At 40.9% G+C, this 18,913-nt stretch overlaps 1 protein-coding gene across 2 annotated transcripts; it reads right to left on the bottom strand.

The window, feature by feature from the left end:
• Positions 1-847: 847 nt before the first annotated feature.
• Positions 848-18,674, bottom strand: mcm10 (minichromosome maintenance 10 replication initiation factor). 2 transcript variants are annotated; one of them, XM_034163841.1, is made up of 19 exons: positions 18,539-18,669; positions 15,700-15,768; positions 15,417-15,467; positions 15,063-15,332; positions 13,573-13,776; positions 13,109-13,228; positions 11,393-11,567; positions 10,980-11,145; positions 9,498-9,665; positions 8,288-8,404; positions 7,874-8,070; positions 6,830-6,924; positions 6,513-6,626; positions 4,061-4,537; positions 1,971-2,101; positions 1,727-1,840; positions 1,479-1,624; positions 1,246-1,288; positions 848-1,147 (listed from the first exon to the last, which is right to left on the bottom strand). In XM_034163841.1, exons 3-19 carry the CDS (start codon positions 15,421-15,423, stop codon positions 1,064-1,066), a joined length of 2,628 nt encoding a protein of 875 aa, XP_034019732.1. In that variant the 5' UTR covers positions 15,424-15,467; positions 15,700-15,768; positions 18,539-18,669; the 3' UTR covers positions 848-1,063. The 2 variants fall into 2 exon arrangements, with proteins under 2 accessions (XP_034019732.1, XP_034019733.1); XM_034163842.1 differs by lacking the exon at positions 15,700-15,768 and having other exon boundaries at positions 18,539-18,674.
• Between the last annotated feature and the right edge of the window lie 239 nt (positions 18,675-18,913).

Genomic DNA, 18,913 nt, shown 5'->3' with positions numbered 1-18,913 from the left:
ATTTTCTTCTGCTGGAAACAATATGGTAACAGCAATGAACCCATCCATCTGGCCAGATAAAAGCAGAAAAGGGTAACACCTAAAAACAGCCATAAACAAATCAAAATGATCATTATTGCTTGAGAGAGAAGAGAAAGCAGCAATAATGTGAAAATGCACTTACCCTAAATGAACACCTAACTCAACTGTTGCATCCTTCTTGATACATAGTTGAGGGATGTTGTAGATGTTCTAAGACCCCCAGTGACTTGACCCACATTTTAGTTGTGTCTGAAATTGTCTAGCTACTGGCATATCTTTTTTTTAATATAATCCCAATGATTTTTGGATTTAAAAATTTGTCCACCGCCACCCCCAATGATACTGAAGTACGGGTGACTGGTGACTAACTGAAAAAGTGTTTGGATTCACTGTATATGGCCATTACTTTTTTCAGTTCTGTCAATTCCTTACAAAGCATAAACACAATAAAACCTGAAGCAGCAGAAAAGACAGAAAATGTGCATAAAATTGTACAGAATGTGTGAAATTTTTTTTTTTTCTCATATGTTTTTGGTCTTGTTGACCCCCCCCCCACACACACACAAAAACCTGAAATTGGGTTTTGGCTTTAAACTTTTAAACTGCTAAACCATCATCTTACAATGGGTAGTTTAAGTGGGGCAACATGTATTAAAATTAAAAATGTATGTATTCAAATTAAAAATCAGTGATCTGAGAGCTGCCCTGCATATGTAAATATGAACACAATCAAATAAAATGTTCCCCTTTGCTCTGATACTTTCCAGAGCTGCAGTGACATCTTATGTGCGGAACACAAACACAAACCAGACACAAAACATTTAAAAAAAATTGCATGGTGTTGGTTTAATTAGCTCATTTCCAGCAGAAACAGCTGGAGAACAAAAGACAAAAATTTTCTGTAATCACAGATATTAAAACATCCATAATTAATAAAGAGACAAAACATAAATTTTAAAAGATAAAAAGGCTATAAAAGCATGCAAAATTCTGTTTAAACACAACATTGACAGCCTGCAGCAGTGACTCATGAAGAATGTTGTTACTTCATACTGTTGAGGAACTTTGGATGCTCTTCTCCCCGCGGCTGCAGAAGTTCGCTGCCGATCTTCGGTCCCGTTTTCTCCTGCAATAACAGGTAAAGAACAAACAGCCAGATTTTCTTTAATGATAAAACCAGAAAGCGTCTCTTTTTTCCTGCTATGAGGCATAAAGAGATTTTACCTTCAGCATTCCATCGCGTGTCCACTTAAACAGACCACAGTTACTGAAAGAGTTAAATATTAGATATTATTAGTCATTTCTTTACCGTAGTGAAGTCCAAAGTTAAAATCCACAAACTCTGATTCTCTCAAATATTCCAAGATATTTCAGTAACATTCCACAAACCAAGTGATCATTAAAAACAGCTAATGAGTCGCTAAGAGAGCTCGTCAGTCACCTGGACAGATTAGTACCTGCAGTGTTTGTGCGGGAGTCTGTCCAGCGCAATGGCTCTCTGACCGCACGGACATTTGAAGAACTGTTTGACGGCGTCGTGCCACCGCAGAGTGTGATTCTCCTCCACGCAGCGATCAGCGGGCTTGAAGTAGGTGTAGTTACACTGCAAGCAGAGGAGCATGGGAAACAACAGCATCCATTTTTAAATCTGTTTTTGTTCATCCAAAGCCACTCAAGCTAATGTTTAACGTGCAACTGCCGCTACCTTTTTACAACTAACGGCGCGGCACTTCATCTCTCGGATGCCTTTCATCTTCTCCTCCATCTGCTCCTTTTTCACCAGAGCGTCAAAGTAGCGCTCCTGCAGCTGGTACTCCGCCTGACAGACAGAAACGCAACTTTCAGTTCACATTTAGTTTTAACAAATTTGCACAAACGCAACGACAACAAACGAACATACAACAATAGTGCTGGATGTGTAGGAAAAGATAAGATGCCACGTGTCCTACCGCCTGCAGTATAACCGTGTGACGAGATTTGGCATTAAGGATTTTCTGGAATTCTTCTGACTGGATGTACTGAAGTTCTTCTCTCCGCCTCTTCAGCGCCGGCTCCTCGTCGTCGTGACCAGATGACTCGCCTACACATGTAATGAAACAAATTTGATTAAACCCTGAGAAAAAAATTTATGTTCTGACACAAAGTAAATAAACTTTGTTAACTTACTAAGAACTAATTAGTACAACCCCTGGCAATAATTATGGAATCACCGGCCTCGGAGGATGTTCATTCAGTTTAATTTTGTAGAAAAAAAGCAGATCACAGACATGACACAAAACTAAAGTCATTCCAAATGGCAACTTTCTGGCTTTAAGAAACACTATAAGAAATCAGGAAAAAAAAACTGTGGCAGTCAGTAACGGTTACTTTTTTAGACCAAGCAGAGGGGAAAAAAATATGGAATCACTCAATTCTGAGGAATAAATTATGGAATCACCCTGTAAATTTTCATCCCCAAAACTAACACCTGCATCAAATCAGATCTGCTCGTTAGTCTGCATATAAAAAGGAGTGATCACACCTTGGAGAGCTGTTGCACCAAGTGGACTGACATGAATCATGGCTCCAACACGAGAGATGTCAATTGAAACAAAGGAGAGGATTATCAAACTCTTAAAAGAGGGTAAATCATCACGCAATGTTGCAAGAGATGTTGGTTGTTCACAGTCAGCTGTGTCTAAACTCTGGACCAAATACAAACAACATGGGAAGGTTGTTAAAGGCAAACATACTGGTAGACCAAGGAAGACATCAAAGTGTCAAGACAGAAAACTTAAAGCAATATGTCTCAAAAATCGAAAATGCACAACAAAACAAATGAGGAACGAATGGGAGGAAACTGGAGTCAACGTCTGTGACCGAACTGTAAGAAACCGCCCAAAGGAAATGGGATTTTCATACAGAAAAGCTAAACGAAAGCCATCATTAACACCTAAACAAAAAAAAAAACAAGGTTACAATGGGCTAAGGAAATGCAATCGTGGACTGTGGATGACTGGATGAAAGTCATATTCAGTGATGAATCTCGAATCTGCATTGGGCAAGGTGATGATGCTGGAACTTTTGTTTGGTGCCGTTCCAATGAGATTTATAAAGATGACTGCCTGAAGAGAACATGTAAATTTTCACAGTCATTGATGATATGGGGCTGCATGTCAGGTAAAGGCACTGGGGAGATGGCTGTCATTACATCATCAATAAATGCACACGTTTACGTTGATATTTTGGACACTTTTCTTATCCCATCAATTGAAAGGATGTTTGGGGATGATGAAATCATTTTTCAAGATGATAATGCATCTTGCCATAGAGCAAAAACTGTGAAAACATTCCTTGCAAAAAGACACATAGGGTCAATGTCATGGCCTGCAAATAGTCCGGATCTTAATCCAATTGAAAATCTTTGGTGGAAGTTGAAGAAAATGGTCCATGACAAGGCTCCAACCTGCAAAGCTGATCTGGCAACAGCAATCAGAGAAAGTTGGAGCCAGATTGATGAAGAGTACTGTTTGTCACTCATTAAGTCCATGCCTCAGAGACTGCAAGCTGTTATAAAAGCCAGAGGTGGTGCAACAAAATACTAGTGATGTGTTGGAGCGTTCTTTTTTCATGATTCCATAATTTTTTCCTCAGAATTGAGTGATTCCATATTTTTTTCCCTCTGCTTGGTCTAAAAAAAGTAACCGTTACTGACTGCCACAATTTTTTTTCCTGAGTTCTTATAGTGTTTCTTAAAGCCAGAAAGTTGCCATTTGAAATGACTTTAGTTTTGTGTCATGTCTGTGATCTACTTTTTTTCTACAAAATTAAACAACTGAATGAACATCCTCCGAGGCCGGCGATTCCATAATTTTTGCCAGGGGTTGTATAATACTAAAATTATTAGGATGCCTTAAGGTTTGGCTGAAAATCGATGTAGAACTTGCATAATGTAGAATTCAGAGTTTAAAACGCTTGTTTCACAAATTATCTACCCAAATATATTTACATTTTTTCGTCCATGAACTTTCTTTCAACTGAATGAACCCGATGACCTTACCTTTGGGTGAAGTCAAGTTCTTCTCCACTCGGGCGTTAATCTCATTGCTGTTACTCCTTTTTCTCTTTACGGCATTGGGGTCTTCCTTTTCAAGCCCCGCCCTTTTCGCTCTCAGCTTCCTGAGAGCAGCCAGCTTGGCGGCTGATAGGCCGATCATGCTGGGCTTAGGCGCAGGTGGCAGGCTGTGTTCAAAGAAGAGAATGTCTTCATCTTTGGAGAAGCCCCGCCCCAAGGTTGGTGTGTGGAGAGGTGGAGGGCTTCCAGTGGCCTGAGAAGCAGGTTTTGGGCACGTTGGACTCTCCTGTAAGGAGGAAGTGCTAGGGGTGGCATGGTTGGAGTTCTGCAGTGCTCTCCTCTGGTTCTCCTCGGCTCTCTTTCTGCGGAGTGCCAGCAGCTCCAGCTGCTTCTGCTTCTGCTGCTTCAACATGTCAGAAGCCGAGATAGACTGAACTGTCACTCTGCCCACTTCTCTGGCACCTGAGGAGGGAAAGCATCATATTAAAGAGCTATAAAGGCATGCACATGCCAAAGTGCTAAACTAGCAGGTCAGAGGTCAATCAGTGCATGTAACTACACTCAACAAAAATATAAACGCAACACTTTTGGTTTTGCTCCCATTTTGTATGAGATGAACTCAAAGATCTAAAACTTTTTCCACATACACAATATCACCATTTCCCTCAAATATTGTTCACAAACCAGTCTAAATCTGTGATAGTGAGCACTTCTCCTTTGCTGAGATAATCCATCCCACCTCACAGGTGTGCCATATCAAGATGCTGATTAGACACCATGATTAGTGCACAGGTGTGCCTTAGACTGCCCACAATAAAAGGCCACTCTGAAAGGTGCAGTTTTATCACACAGCACAATGCCACAGATGTCGCAAGATTTGAGGGAGCGTGCAATTGGCATGCTGACAGCAGGAATGTCAACCAGAGCTGTTGCTCATGTATTGAATGTTCGTTTCTCTACCATAAGCCGTCTCCAAAGGCGTTTCAGAGAATTTGGCAGTACATCCAACCAGCCTCACAACCGCAGACCACGTGTAACCACACCAGCCCAGGACCTCCACATCCAGCATGTTCACCTCCAAGATCGTCTGAGACCAGCCACTCGGACAGCTGCTGAAACAATCGGTTTGCATAACCAAAGAATTTCTGCACAAACTGTCAGAAACCATCTCAGGGAAGCTCATCTGCATGCTCGTCGTCCTCATCGGGGTCTCGACCTGACTCCAGTTCGTCGTCATAACCAACTTGAGTGGGCAAATGCTCACATTCGCTGGCGTTTGGCACGTTGGAGAGGTGTTCTCTTCACGGATGAATCCCGGTTCACACTGTTCAGGACAGATGGCAGACAGCGTGTGTGGAATCGTGTGGGTGAGCGGTTTTCTGATGTCAGTGTTGTGGATCGAGTGGCCCATGGTGGCGGTGGGGTTATGGTATGGGCAGGCATCTGTTATGGACGAAGAACACAGGTGCATTTTATTGATGGCATTTTGAATGCACAGAGATATCGTGACGAGATCCTGAGGCCCATTGTTGTGCCATACATCCAAGAACATCACCTCATGTTGCAGGATAATGCACGGCCCCATGTTGCAAGGATCTGTACACAATTCTTGGAAGCTGAAAATGTCCCAGTTCTTGCATGGCCGGCATACTCACCCGATATATCACCCATTGAGCATGTTTGGGATGCTCTGGACCAGCGTATACAACAGCGTGTACCAGTTCCTGCCAATATCCAGCAACTTCGCACATTGAAGAGGAGTGGACCAACATTCCACAGGCCACAATTGACAACCTGATCAACTCTATGCGAAGGAGATGTGTTGCACTGCATGAGGCAAATGGTGGTCACACCAGATACTGACTGGTATCCCCCCCAATAAAACAAAACTGCACCTTTCAGAGTGGCCTTTTATTGTGGGCAGTCTAAGGCACACCTGTGCACTAATCATGGTGTTTAATCAGCATCTTGATATGGCACACCTGTGAGGTGGGATGGATTATCTCAGCAAAGGAGAAGTGCTCACTATCACAGATTTCAACTGGTTTGTGAACAATATTTGAGGGAAATGGTGATATTGTGTATGTGGAAAAAGTTTTAGATCTTTGAGTTCATCTCATACAAAATGGTAGCAAAACCAAAAGTGTTGCGTTTATATTTTTGTTGAGTGTATAAATTTCCAGTGCAGATTTTATTGTCTCTGTTCCACGTTTTTGGAAAAACAAACTGTACTTGATCACTGTTAACGGCCGAAGAAGAAAAGAGGGGAGCAATGCGCTGACAGAAAGTTGGGTCCAGACTGAGACCACCCAGGCAGACCTGTAGTCAGTTCCAGATGACTCAAAATTCTAAAGGTACTTTCGCACCGTGAGAACACCCGAGGGGGCCGCTGCAGGCGCTCACGTCGCCAGCTCCCATTTGTGGACGTAATAAGTACCTGATTTGTTTCCTTGTGCCAGGTGCTTCTTCAGCTGGAGCGCACCAGGTGTTGGCATCGACATCAAGGACTTGAAGTCATCTGAACATCCTGAAACCTCTCCAGACTCCATAGCTAATAATAATAAAACAACTTTGCATCATATGACAAGTACAAAAAGAAAATGAGATTATGTTTGCAGAATTCCCCAAAACGCTCAGATCAACGATTAGAGGTCACTTTTTTGTGCTCATGCCAACATCAGTTATTACATTATATATCAGTATTATACCTTCAGTAGTTTTATTTAAAATAAATAAATAAAATAAGTGACCTACCCAACTTTTTGGCTTGAGCAACAAGCTGAGAGGAGCCTTTTACAAACAGCTTGTCCAGGGTTCGCTGGGTGGGTTTATTTGGTCTGGATGCTGATCTGCAGAGTGGGATTTCAAAAATATGTAAATAAAAAGACCCACTACTAATAACAACAAGATTTATACCACTCCCACAGCATTTAAGGTGAATTTCAACCATGTTCACAATTAGACGGAGTGAAATATAATCCACAAACATTAAACATTTTTCCTCAAATGAGAAATTAAAGGGAATCTCCTTCGTTCAACCAATTCAAATGTAAAACAGAACATTACCTCCAAATTCTAGTTTTCAACCCTTTGTCCTTTTTTTTCTTTTTTTTGGCATGTGTGTCTATTCAAAACGGAGGGCAGGTGGAAGAAATTTGGAGGAATGTCTGTTGGCGTGCCCAAAGAGTAGCTGTTTATCCATGTACAAAGAAAATTAATATGTTGTGTAAAAATTAACACAAAAGATCTGATGACTGATTCTGAATATTCACAATAATCAACCATTTCATCGATTTTTAACCATACACAACAATAATCGCTTTCATCTTTAAGTTACAACAAACAGAAACAGCATACATGCTGCATTACATTAAAACAAAATTAATTTTTAATAAAAAATAATTTTTTTAGATAGATAGATAGATGACTGAATCTGCTCAGAATAATTGTTAGGTAGGGAAACCTATCTTTAAATTCACTGTTTCAGTGTGTTTTGTTTTGGAAAATGGTTTCCAAAATAAATTGTAAAGATTTGGTTCAAACTTCAAAACAGTTTTGTACCGTCCTGTAATTTAAGTCTTACTTTGTTGTTGGGGTAAAAAGTCAGCGTCTGTGTGGCCTTGAAGCACATTTTTGGCAATACTGTAGAGACCAAATCACTATTACAGCCCCAACTCTGATAAATTAGACTTTGTCCAAATGAAAGACTAACATGATACTTTGGCATGATGGGGGTGGGGGTGGGTAAAAAAAAAAAAAACACTTTCTGACAGAAACACCCGATCCTACGTTACTCACAGTGATGCGGCGCAGGCGGGGGATGACACGCCCCCGTAGTAAAAGCCGTCTTGACACAGCCGCTCTCTGAGACCGCCGCTCTTCCCCTTCAATCTTTTGGGAGCTTTTCCAGAAAACGTGGACTGTAGCTCGGCCCTCTTCGAGCTCATCTTCTTATACTGGGCTTTGACGTGATACTGGCAGTACTGGCACACGTACTGCAGACAAACAATCACTGTCTAAGACATGCTGGAACACAGACGCCTGCAGATTCGGCAGAAAAACACTGCAGCAACTGAATCAATGCCATTCGTCTTTTTACACCTGTCTGTTTTGTTTTGGAGCAAAAAACTATTTTTGCATGAAAAAAAAAAACCCCTTCTGCTAACTCAGAGGACATTAGAATTAAATGGAAGGTGAAGGTGTTGGACTCACCATATTAACGATCTGAGAACAGGGGTCTCCATTTTTCTTCATGGCCTTACAGGTGCTGTAGTCCTGAGCTTCGCCCATCAGCAGCACCTTCTGAGGGTGATCCACCGTCAGGCTGACCTGAACAAGTTCAACATACTTTTATCTTGACCAGCTCGGAGCAAACACAATGTACAAAATCAACAAAAAGAGACAAAAAGTTACAACAATTTATCTACTGTTGGACTTTGTTGCCTTTAGTTATTACCATTTTATGTATTAGAAAATGCAGTTCATGTAACATAAAAAAAATGATTGAGCTGCAATATAAAGTTCTTTAACAACAAGATAGCAAAAGAAGAACTGGACAGGAGCACAATGGCGGCAAAGAATATTTGTATAGAATGATTACATGATAATGTAAATATAAATAACTGGAACATTTTTGAAACAAAGTGATAATCTGTTGGTGATCAGGTTTTATTTTGTAGGAAAAATGTCCAGTTTGAAGGAAAATATAAGAGAAAGAGAGAGAGAGAGAATGGAAAAAAAGTAGCTCCAGTGCTATTCCACATTTTATTCCACAAAATATCAATTACCGGTAATGAAAGATGCAACATTTCTGTTAAGACTCCAGAATCGTCACACTGGTTCCTCCAGAGTTTAGCCTATTTGCATTTGGATGGCAGCGTCTGTGTATTTAGGAACTGTGTATTTGTACCGTTCCATACCACATCCCTCTCATCAGATTTCACTCTGTCGTATTGAGCCGACACCGAAACCTCATTGCCAATTTTGCCAAAGCCATCAGCTCCGTTTTTGTGTTTACTGGCAGACATTCTGGCAGCCAAAACACTCGACGCTCAAAAATCCTAAAAACCGATTCAGGAAGCATAAATAAAAAAACATGTTATCATACAACCATGCGTGAACACAGCTCCTTACGAAAAGTAATGAGTGAAACGGTGGCGTGTAGCTGTGGTGATGGCGGCTGAACAGCGGCGTTTGAAATTCCCGACTGTTTGGAAAGAAAGAAAAACAGTGTGTTTCCCAGCATTCTGGCATTTATTTTCTGTATCGATTCACTGGTTGGTTATTCATCTGTTTGCTGTTTAAGCTGAAGTGAATTAAGATGTTATTTCAGCAGTGTCTGCTTTTTGAAGTGCATCTGTTGCTGATTCTTTCTTTGATGTTATTTTTTCTAAATTAAAGGACCACACGCGTGTCCACTCACCCCGTCATATCCGTCTTTCGGCTTCATAGGGTTTGGGTTGAGGAGTCCGATGACAGTCCCTGGCTCTGTCTTCCAGTGCTCCTTGTGCACCTCCCCAAACAGGAAGAGAGACACAAACACTTCCAGGTTGTGCAGGTCGTTCAGCTTCCAGATGCTGAAGGTTTTGCCCTGCAGAGAGGAAGCATCACAGTGAGAGCGTGCAGTGTTTCTGACATTTCAAAGTTTGGATTTTACCCGACGGTGCCAAATGGAGAGGACAATTCTCATCCCTCTGTTGTCCAACCAGTGCTGCTGGCATTCGGTTAAAATGTGTCACTGAACTAAACTGCTCACATTTCACTTCCCTGCAACACTTAATCTGAATGAAGACTAAAGCCTCATTGATAACAGGGCTAAAACTAACGATTATTTTCATTATCGATTAATCGATTGATTCGTTTCTCAATTAAACCATTAGTTGTTCGGTCCATAAAAGGTCAGAAAATAGTGAAAAATGCTGACCAATGTTTTCCAGAGCCAAAGATATTCAGTTCACTGTATGAGAGGAGGAAGAAAAAGCAGAAAACATTCATATTTAAAGAAGGTGAAGTCAGAGAATTTGGATCATTATTAAATGACTCAAAATTAATTTAATAGTTGATTAATCACCACAGCTCTATTTATTAACTAGATAATCCACCAATATCTGCTGCACATAGACACCTTTGCTTAGCAAAACATTTTTTAGGCTCATTAATAAAAATGGGTCAGTTCGGATTCAATATTTTAGTTGGTTTTGGAGTTGAAATCATATTTTTTGTTTTTACTGTTTCAAGCTGATGCTACTTTGTGAAACAGCAATACAGTAACAAAGGCTCAAATTCAAGTAACAAATTCATGCTTGCATTAAGAAAAGTAAAAAGATCTCATCGCTGGGAGCTATGTTTTCATGTATGGTTAAAGTTTAACAAATAAATCTGCATGTAATTTACCAATCGGTTCCTCTTTGAAACAAAACAAACGTTTCGCCCTCAAGGACCAGGAGTAGAGCCACTGGTGTTCCTACTTGAATCATCACTGTTTTGGATGCAGAAAAAGATCAATGAAACAGTGCTGGGAAATAAACCTATACCCCAAATATCTTGGGTCTGTGAAAACATGGTTATTAGTGTGGCAAAGGCAGACACACGGATGCACCCTGTTCCTTTAGCATTGACGCCATAGTAGCAGGAGCTAATAGTGTCAGTCAAAACCCAACAATCTCACTTGCTTCTCTTGAGCAGGACTGTGGGACTGTCGAGGAAACCAACACATATTTTACTGCCAACTGCGGCTTACATACTGCAGCATCACTGCTTCACAGTGACAAAAATCAAATCAATGACATCAGTTAGAGAGGTCTTCTAATCTTAACAGTACGTATTTGTACTGGGTAACAGTTTCCAACCGTGTTTAGGATTATAACCCAGACTAGGTTTTTGAAGCTTTTAAACATGGACTTACACTGTTGTTGCTTTGGGGCGTGGCCTTGTTGATCAGCACGGCAAAAGTCACCCAGTCGCTCTCCTCCAGCTTCTCTCGAGTCAAACGTTCTGGCACAGATGACAGGCGGATCAGACGGCGGTCGGCCATTTTGCGGTCCATCTCGCTGGAGGAGACACGTGGTTTTCTGGAGTGGCAAAGAGTCAATAACTGTGTAAAGTACGTGTCTGTGTACAGTGACGAGTGATGGACCAGTGCATCACAACAGAATCTGAGAAACGTTTGTGTCTGTTCCAAAACTACTCTACTACTACTTTACTACTCAGGCTAATTTCCACCAAACCTGCTGTGTGCATGTAGGTTGAACCCAGAATTACCCTTAAAGGGTGTTCAATCTGCAATTCTAAATTTCAAAATCCCATCAGACTCCTGACCTGAGCCGTAGCCCGGAGTATTTCTCAACAGCCACATCTTTTGGAGGAGGAGGAGGAGGAGCTGGTCTGCTCTGGGAACCTGGAGGTGAACGCTGTGGAACGGCAATTTGGCTTTTGCTTTCTATTGGCTGGAAAGAGCTGCCGAGCCTTATCTCCACCAGCGGGCCTCTGTCTTCTGAGACAAAAAACAAAGATAACATCTCACATTACATCCACACACTGTATTAACATTTTAAATGTGAAATTACTCTTGAATTTTTCATCCATCATTTCTAAACTCAAGAGTAAAGGTGAAAAGCAAAATATTATTACTACTCTGAAAAGTTTATAAAATCATCATCATTAACAAGTTATTCTGAGGTGGTGACCAAGTGGTTAATACTCTTGGTGTCAGTGCGGAATGTTCCCGGTTCAAACTCCACCACGCCCATGTAATGTGGACTTGCGTCAGGAAGGCCATCCGGCATAAAACTTGTACCAAAATCAACATTTGATCCACCTCAGATCAAACGTAAACACAAACCCAGTGATGCAGGGAAATAACACTAAATGCAAGGTAAGGTAAATGTGAGAAGTTCCTGATCACAACTGTAGGTAGGGCTGGGTATCAATCAAAAATTTTCGATACCGGTACCAATACCTTCACTTCAATACCGGTTCCTAAACGATACGTTTTTTTGATACCAACTTTATAAGCTCAATTCTAATAAAAAGAAAATTAGATTACACAAAGTACAAATCTTGAGTTTCATTTTTCAGCTTTGGTAATTTTCCAGTCCAAGCAGTTTTCTTACAGAAAAAAAAAAAAAAACAACAAATAATTTCCAGTGCAAAAGAACACTTGAAAACATTCTGTAGTTTTTGGGAAAAGCATTTCCTTTCAGACATGATTGATTGATTGAATTTATTTAGTACAATAATGCACAAAATACGTATTTGCTCATTAAAATACACGGATAGCACAAGAAAGTAATAAATGCTTATTTCCATTGTGGTCTGGCATTTTGGCACATTTGCACATATTGCACATTTTGGCATAAATGTCTCTCCGTACCTCTGAGCTGAGCTCAGCTGCTGCACACCAGCGCAGGACGTCTCATTTTGGGAGGAAAAAACATTTTGATCGATTGCAGTTTGTTGTTTGTTTTACAATGTTTGGAAAGAGGTGTCATTTGATTTAAATGCTGATTCGCTTTAAAGTTATTAATTCCGACCAGACTCTCTTTGACTTGGCAGAGAGCCGCGCAGCGTTTGAAGCTGTGAGAACGGAATGGGGGATGATTCTCATTTCTTTCTCGCAACAAGACAGGAATCCCAAGTTAGTGACTTTAAGTCGCACAAAAGTGACTTACGATTGACATATTTTAATGCCTTTGAGAGGGGTTAAGAAGCAGATTTGCTGCTTCTGAAAAGCAGCAAAGCAAATATCCAATGAAGCGCTGCTTAAACAGTTCTACAGCCTGAGCTTTTTGTAAGACTTGCTGTGCCATCTTCCCATACTGGTGGCGCTATCTACTGTAGGTGGATACATTTACAACTTAGTTTAGAACAAAATAGACCCATAACAGCAATCATCCAGGAAGTGGATATCTTGAAACTAACCAAACAAAGTACAACATGAAGAATCTTCAACATTCAAATTCCTCAAGTAAAACCGAGGTTACAGATCACAAAACAATTTCAATGTAAGTAAATGATACATGCATTTATGTTCACCTGATGAAGTGCTCGGTTTGGGCTGGTGAGCTACTCTGGGTTTGCGCTTGAAGGAGTCGCCGTTGCACAACTGGGTGGAAAATTCAGAGGATTCCTGGAGCTTCCGGCTTCCGCCTCCAGCTGTGGTGGCAAAAAGGTACCAGCTGTTAGAATGACTATTTCATAATTGACCTGTTTGTATGTTATGTGTCAGGTATGGATTTATTTTGTATTTTATAACTAGTTTGTGATCCTAATCACTTAAATATTGACTAAGTGACTACTGATAAAGTAAATATTCTGTCTCCATAAAGGAACAATAAATACCTGCTTGTACTGTTTTTTGTTTTTTTTTGCAATTATTTTCCTTTTTTCCTATCACATTATTGGTTTTATCGATAATTTTGTGCCTTATTTTTCACAAATCTAATAAAATACCGGACCAGTACAGTTCTGGAATTGTCAGGTAAAATGAACATGTTTACCTGCTTGTGTCTGAACCTTGTGTGTTGTAGTGATTGGTGTTCTGAGGTTTGGTTTGGAGGAAGCTTTTTGAGGAGGCGTCTGTTTGGGATGAGCAGAGCCTCCTGTAGTCTTGACTGCAATGGAAGGTGAGCTGGAAACCTTCTGAGTTGCCTCCAGCTCCTGCTGTAATCGCTGCATCTTCTCTTGCATCCGCCTCAGCTCCCCTGATGTGAGAGAAAGAAAACCTTAGTACTTAAAAAAAGAATACTTGTTTGTAAATGTCTTGTGGGGACCTTAAGCCCCGTTTACACATAGACGGTAAGAGCTCCCGGAAGCGTCCCGGAAGAGTTTTTGGCCGTCTTAAGGATCAAACGCCATTGTCAACAACGGCACTAGGGGGCGTGGCTTAGTTTCGGCTTTACCGGGAATCATCGAAAAAACTATTCAACATGTCGAATAATTCCGGGAGCGCTCCCGGAGAATTCGCGTGACGACGGAGACAACGCGAACAACGGCGTTTGATACTTTTTAATCGCCGTGTCATCCTGCCCCTTCCTATAGTGCCGCAGTTTACACCGCCGTAACTGGCGGCCGGCGTTGTATCCCTAACCAACGGCATGTACAATGGCGATAGAGCCCACATCGGCGTCCTCAAAGGCGTTTTAAACCGTCGACAGAGGCAGACAAAACGGCGGCACTAGCGGACAGTACTCCGTTCTAAACGCCACCTCCCGGTTAATGGCGTTCCAAACGGCCGATAGGCGGCGGTTAGTATAAAAACGCTAGCGCGCTGCATGCAGGCCTCTCACTCACAGCCAGCTCCAGATATTTTTGCAGAGAAGCTCCAGTATGCCTCCTAAAAGAAAACTGGCAGTGGCAAGGGGTTACCAAGAGGTCTGGTTCAGAAGCAGAGGGTAGCCCTGCGGTGGGGACGAGCAACACGTTGAGGAGGGGAAAAAGGAGAGAAAAGGAAAGGCTGAGTGATGATCTCCCTCCCCCTGCAGTGACAGCTGCTTCAGCCTATTATACTCTGCGGGCGGTGCCTATATGCAAAAGTTCCTGGAGTAACGCAGGATTTGCCTGGATAAATCCAGCAGTACACAGGGCATTTTCGGTGGCAGCAGAACACCGCCGTTCTCACGCGCGTCTTAACCTGCGATTGTAAAGGATAGAACTGGGTATTAACCCCCGTTGCCTGACGTATGCCGGATGCTACGTCGTCAAAATGCTGCTTTATTCGGCGGATTTAGCAGCGTTTTATCCGCGTATTTACGGCTAGTACGGCGCTCAAAACGCCGGCGCAATGCTCCGCCCCTTTCCACCGCGAAAACAGCCGGAACTACCGCGAACTTCGGTCTACGTACTACCCGCCGACAAAACCGTCTATGTGTAACCTGGGCTTTAGGAGTTCATCTCACATGCTTTGATCTGGTCCCTGTACCACAAGGTTGAGACCCCCAAAACCAATTAACCAGAAATGGAGAAAATAAGAGACTACAGCAGCCCATACCTTGCAATTCCTCCTTGGACCTGTTGAGCCTTTCGAGATCTTCTTGTCGATCATCCGTTTCTTCAGCTCTGATATCATCCACATCTCCAAAGAGATCCGACACAGCGCCCTCGCTGGTGACATCTCTGCTCTCGTCTTCAACACCATCTTTGTACTCTTCCTCCTCATCAGTGTCGGCTTCAAACAGGCCTTCCAAGTCATCCACCTGTTCCTCTCCAACGCCTTCACTCTCAGCCAGTAGTGCCGTCAAAATGTCCAGATCATCCTCACCTGGGGGGAGAAGACAGTAACTGACCAAAACTTAAATCTCCAGATAAACCCGTATGCTTGTGTTGAAAATTCTATTTTACTTACTGTCCATTTCTGAGATCTTGATGTTAGGGCTGATTTCAGACGACCTACGACCTTACAAAAAAGCAGGGACAAAAACATTAAAAGCTACTGATCACCAAAAGAAAAAGTGGTCATGACATTTATTATTCAGAATGCTGCTGCCAGACTTTTGACATGAAGCAGAAGGTTTGACCATACTACCCCCATCGTGGCATTTCTTCACTAGCTTCCTGTCTCTGTGAGAGCAGACTTTAAGGTTTTGCTGCTAACCTACAAAATTGTTCACGGATTGAAGCCTTGTTACCTGGCCATTTGTTGAAACCCTACGTTTCCTGGGCTCTGCGTTCGCAGGATGCCGGACTACTTTGTGTTCCTAGGGTGAAGAAAAAGTCATTGGGTCAAAGAACCTTCTCTTACTGGGCCCCTGCTCTGTGGAACAGTCTCCCTGTGTCAGTCTCTCTTATCAGTTGCTTTTTTCATATATTTGCTTGTCAGCCCCAGAATCAAAGACCTAGGGTCCATTTCTATCTTAGTATGGAATATTTTCTCAATTTCGCCAGTAAATTCCACCCAATATCCTCAAAGCTTCTGACAAGAAAACCAAAAACAGTGAGTTAAGTTTCCCATTTCAGTTTTACACTTCAGACACATGAGGACAAAGAGTGGTTGAAGAGGTGCCTGCGATGAGATATATGCAATCTGTGTAAAATTTTAAACTGTATTGCTCTTGTTTGGGTAAAAATTGAAATCTCTTTGGCGAAACAGCATTTCCTCGACCGCAGATATTTCAGGGTGATCAATAAGAGCTGTACTATGAATAATATAATGTCTTATTTGTAAAAAAAAAATGGGGAAAAAAAAATCCTGTTTCAGTAACCTATATCTATTAATTAATTGTTCAAATGACAAAAGTCATCCTCTAAAAACAGATCATTGAGCGATTTGATATTCTTTGTAAACCATGAATAAAAAACAAAATTTAAAGAGCCCAGGGGAAAGGCCGGATTATTTATTATTGGAGTAAAGCTAGAGAGTAAACCTAGAGGTGATATTCGCTCTTCCCTCCAGATGATGCACAAGTCGCCAGGCTTTTAAGGTATTACATGTTACAGGATTTGTGCAACGGGCTTTAATTGGGGATGATGAAATCATTTTTCAAGATGATAATGCATCTTGCCATAGAGCAAAAACTGTGAAAACATTCCTTGCAAAAAGACACATAGGGTCAATGTCATGGCCTGCAAATAGTCCGGATCTTAATCCAATTGAAAATCTTTGGTGGAAGTTGAAGAAAATGGTCCATGACAAGGCTCCAACCTGCAAAGCTGATCTGGCAACAGCAATCAGAGAAAGTTGGAGCCAGATTGATGAAGAGTACTGTTTGTCACTCATTAAGTCCATGCCTCAGAGACTGCAAGCTGTTATAAAACCCAGAGGTGGTGCAACAAAATACTAGTGATGTGTTGGAGCATTCTTTTGTTTTCATGATTCCATAATTTTTTCCTCAGAATTGAGTGATTCCATATTTTTTTCCCTCTGCTTAGTCTAAAAAAGGAACCGTTACTGACTGCCACAATTTTTTTTCCTGATTTCTTATAGTGTTTCTTAAAGCCAGAAAGTTGCCATTTGAAATGACTAGTTTTGTGTCATGTCATGTGATCTGCTTTTTTTTCTACAAAATTAAACAACTGAATGAACATCCTCCGAGGCCGGTGATTTCATAATTTTTGCCAGGGGTTGTAATTGGTCAAAAGATGGCATAATAAAAATCCCCAAATACTCAAACCCATTAGGAGACCATTTAAAATGGAAGGGAGGATCTATAGCTGGTATTGTTGAAAGAGAACCAAGGGGCATAGCCTCTGAATTGGCCAAATTAATCTTATAACCAGAAAATCTACTCAATCTGTCAATCACATCTAAGACCTGGAATAGATGTTTCAGGGTTGGTCAAAAGAATTAGAACATCATCTGCATACAATGTTATTTTATGACACAGCTGTCCGATCTCTAAACTGCATATTGCAGGTGTCGCCCTTATAGCCTCAGCAAGGGGTGACAGAGGACAACCTTGCATCACACCTCTGTGAGTGTTAAAGTAGTCAAACCAGACTGTTAGTCAAAACTGTTACTTGTTACTGTACTTATAATCTATTCTTAACCCAGTTTTCAAAATTCTCTCCCAACTCAAATTTACCCAATGTATACAATAAGAAGGACTACTCAGTTCGGTCAAATGCTTTCTCTGCATCGAAGGAAAGCACCAGACCACAACTAGAATTTTGTTTAAAAACTTGAATAGCATGTAACAGTCGTCTGATGTTATCAACAGAGTTCCGGCCCTTGATAAAACCTGTTTGGTCTTCCTTCACCAATGTTGGTAAAACATTCTCCAAACAAAAGGCTAAGATTTTAGACTGATTCTGTGGACACTTAAGTCTAGGCTCAAAACACACTTGTTCTCCCATGTTTATGATTAGCATTTTATGTCATTAGAATTTTTATTGTGTTATTTGCCTTTTCTTTTATTTAATCATGTCTTTTAAATTGTGCTTTTTAATCTTTTAATCTGTTTATAAGTTGTTTTATGTGAAGCACCTTAAGATGTTGTTTAGACACCTAGAATTTTGATAAATTTAATGGTAGACTGATTAATCTGGTCAGTTAGATGCATTTTGAGATAATCAGCCTTGGTTGTCTGCGTTCATGAGCTCAACTTTTGTTTTTAATCTGTAGAATGAAGCTAACCCCCCGTGTCAATTTTCTCAATCTGTGTGTGTGAAACTTGAAATGTCCTAGTTAGTGATGACCACACAGTTGATGTAAACACCGAATTAAAAAAAAACCCTGGTTCTTATAAACTGCAGATCACAGAAAGTAAATGATTATTATCACTGAACAGGAATTATGTCATTTTAAAGATCAAATGTGGTCACACATTTTGCATTTGTTTATGCATTTACAAATTTTCCATTTATTCGATTTTAAAGCGTTTCGAAATGTGTCCAAAATCTCTGCAGAGCACTTTACAAAAACTGAAAAATGCGTTTTGAACTTGATTTGGAACAAAAATTCAAAACAGTGTGCCACAATCTTTTAAAAAGACACATTTAAGCGTTTAACACAGAATGCTCGAGACTTACCTTGGATTTATAAGCTATAACTTGTCAATAGACTGTTTATTAGCCGCGTTTCAAAATAAAATGTTATAAACAATTACACAAAAACATTTAATTAAATTTAATTTAATGAAAGTCACTAGTCGGAGCGAAGGATGTCTAAACTGGCGCTAAACGAAGGCCCCCCACTGTGTTTTGTTGTTGCTTTTAGATGGCTAACGATTTGCCTATTCGAAAAAGACGCTTTCGCCTACTTAATAATCAAATATTATGTTGCTGAATCTGAATGTTCCACGAGCAGGGGAAAGATTTTTTTTTTCTAATGAAGCTGTGGCCGTGATATAGCGTGAACAACTTTGTTAATGTTACCATAAATACCAAGTACCCACTTTAAACGTC

The sequence above is a fragment of the Thalassophryne amazonica genome, chromosome 22, assembly GCF_902500255.1.
Source record: "Thalassophryne amazonica chromosome 22, fThaAma1.1, whole genome shotgun sequence".
In the NCBI taxonomy this organism is placed as follows: Eukaryota; Metazoa; Chordata; class Actinopteri; order Batrachoidiformes; family Batrachoididae; genus Thalassophryne; species Thalassophryne amazonica.
This window is presented reverse-complemented; position numbering and strand designations above follow the sequence as displayed.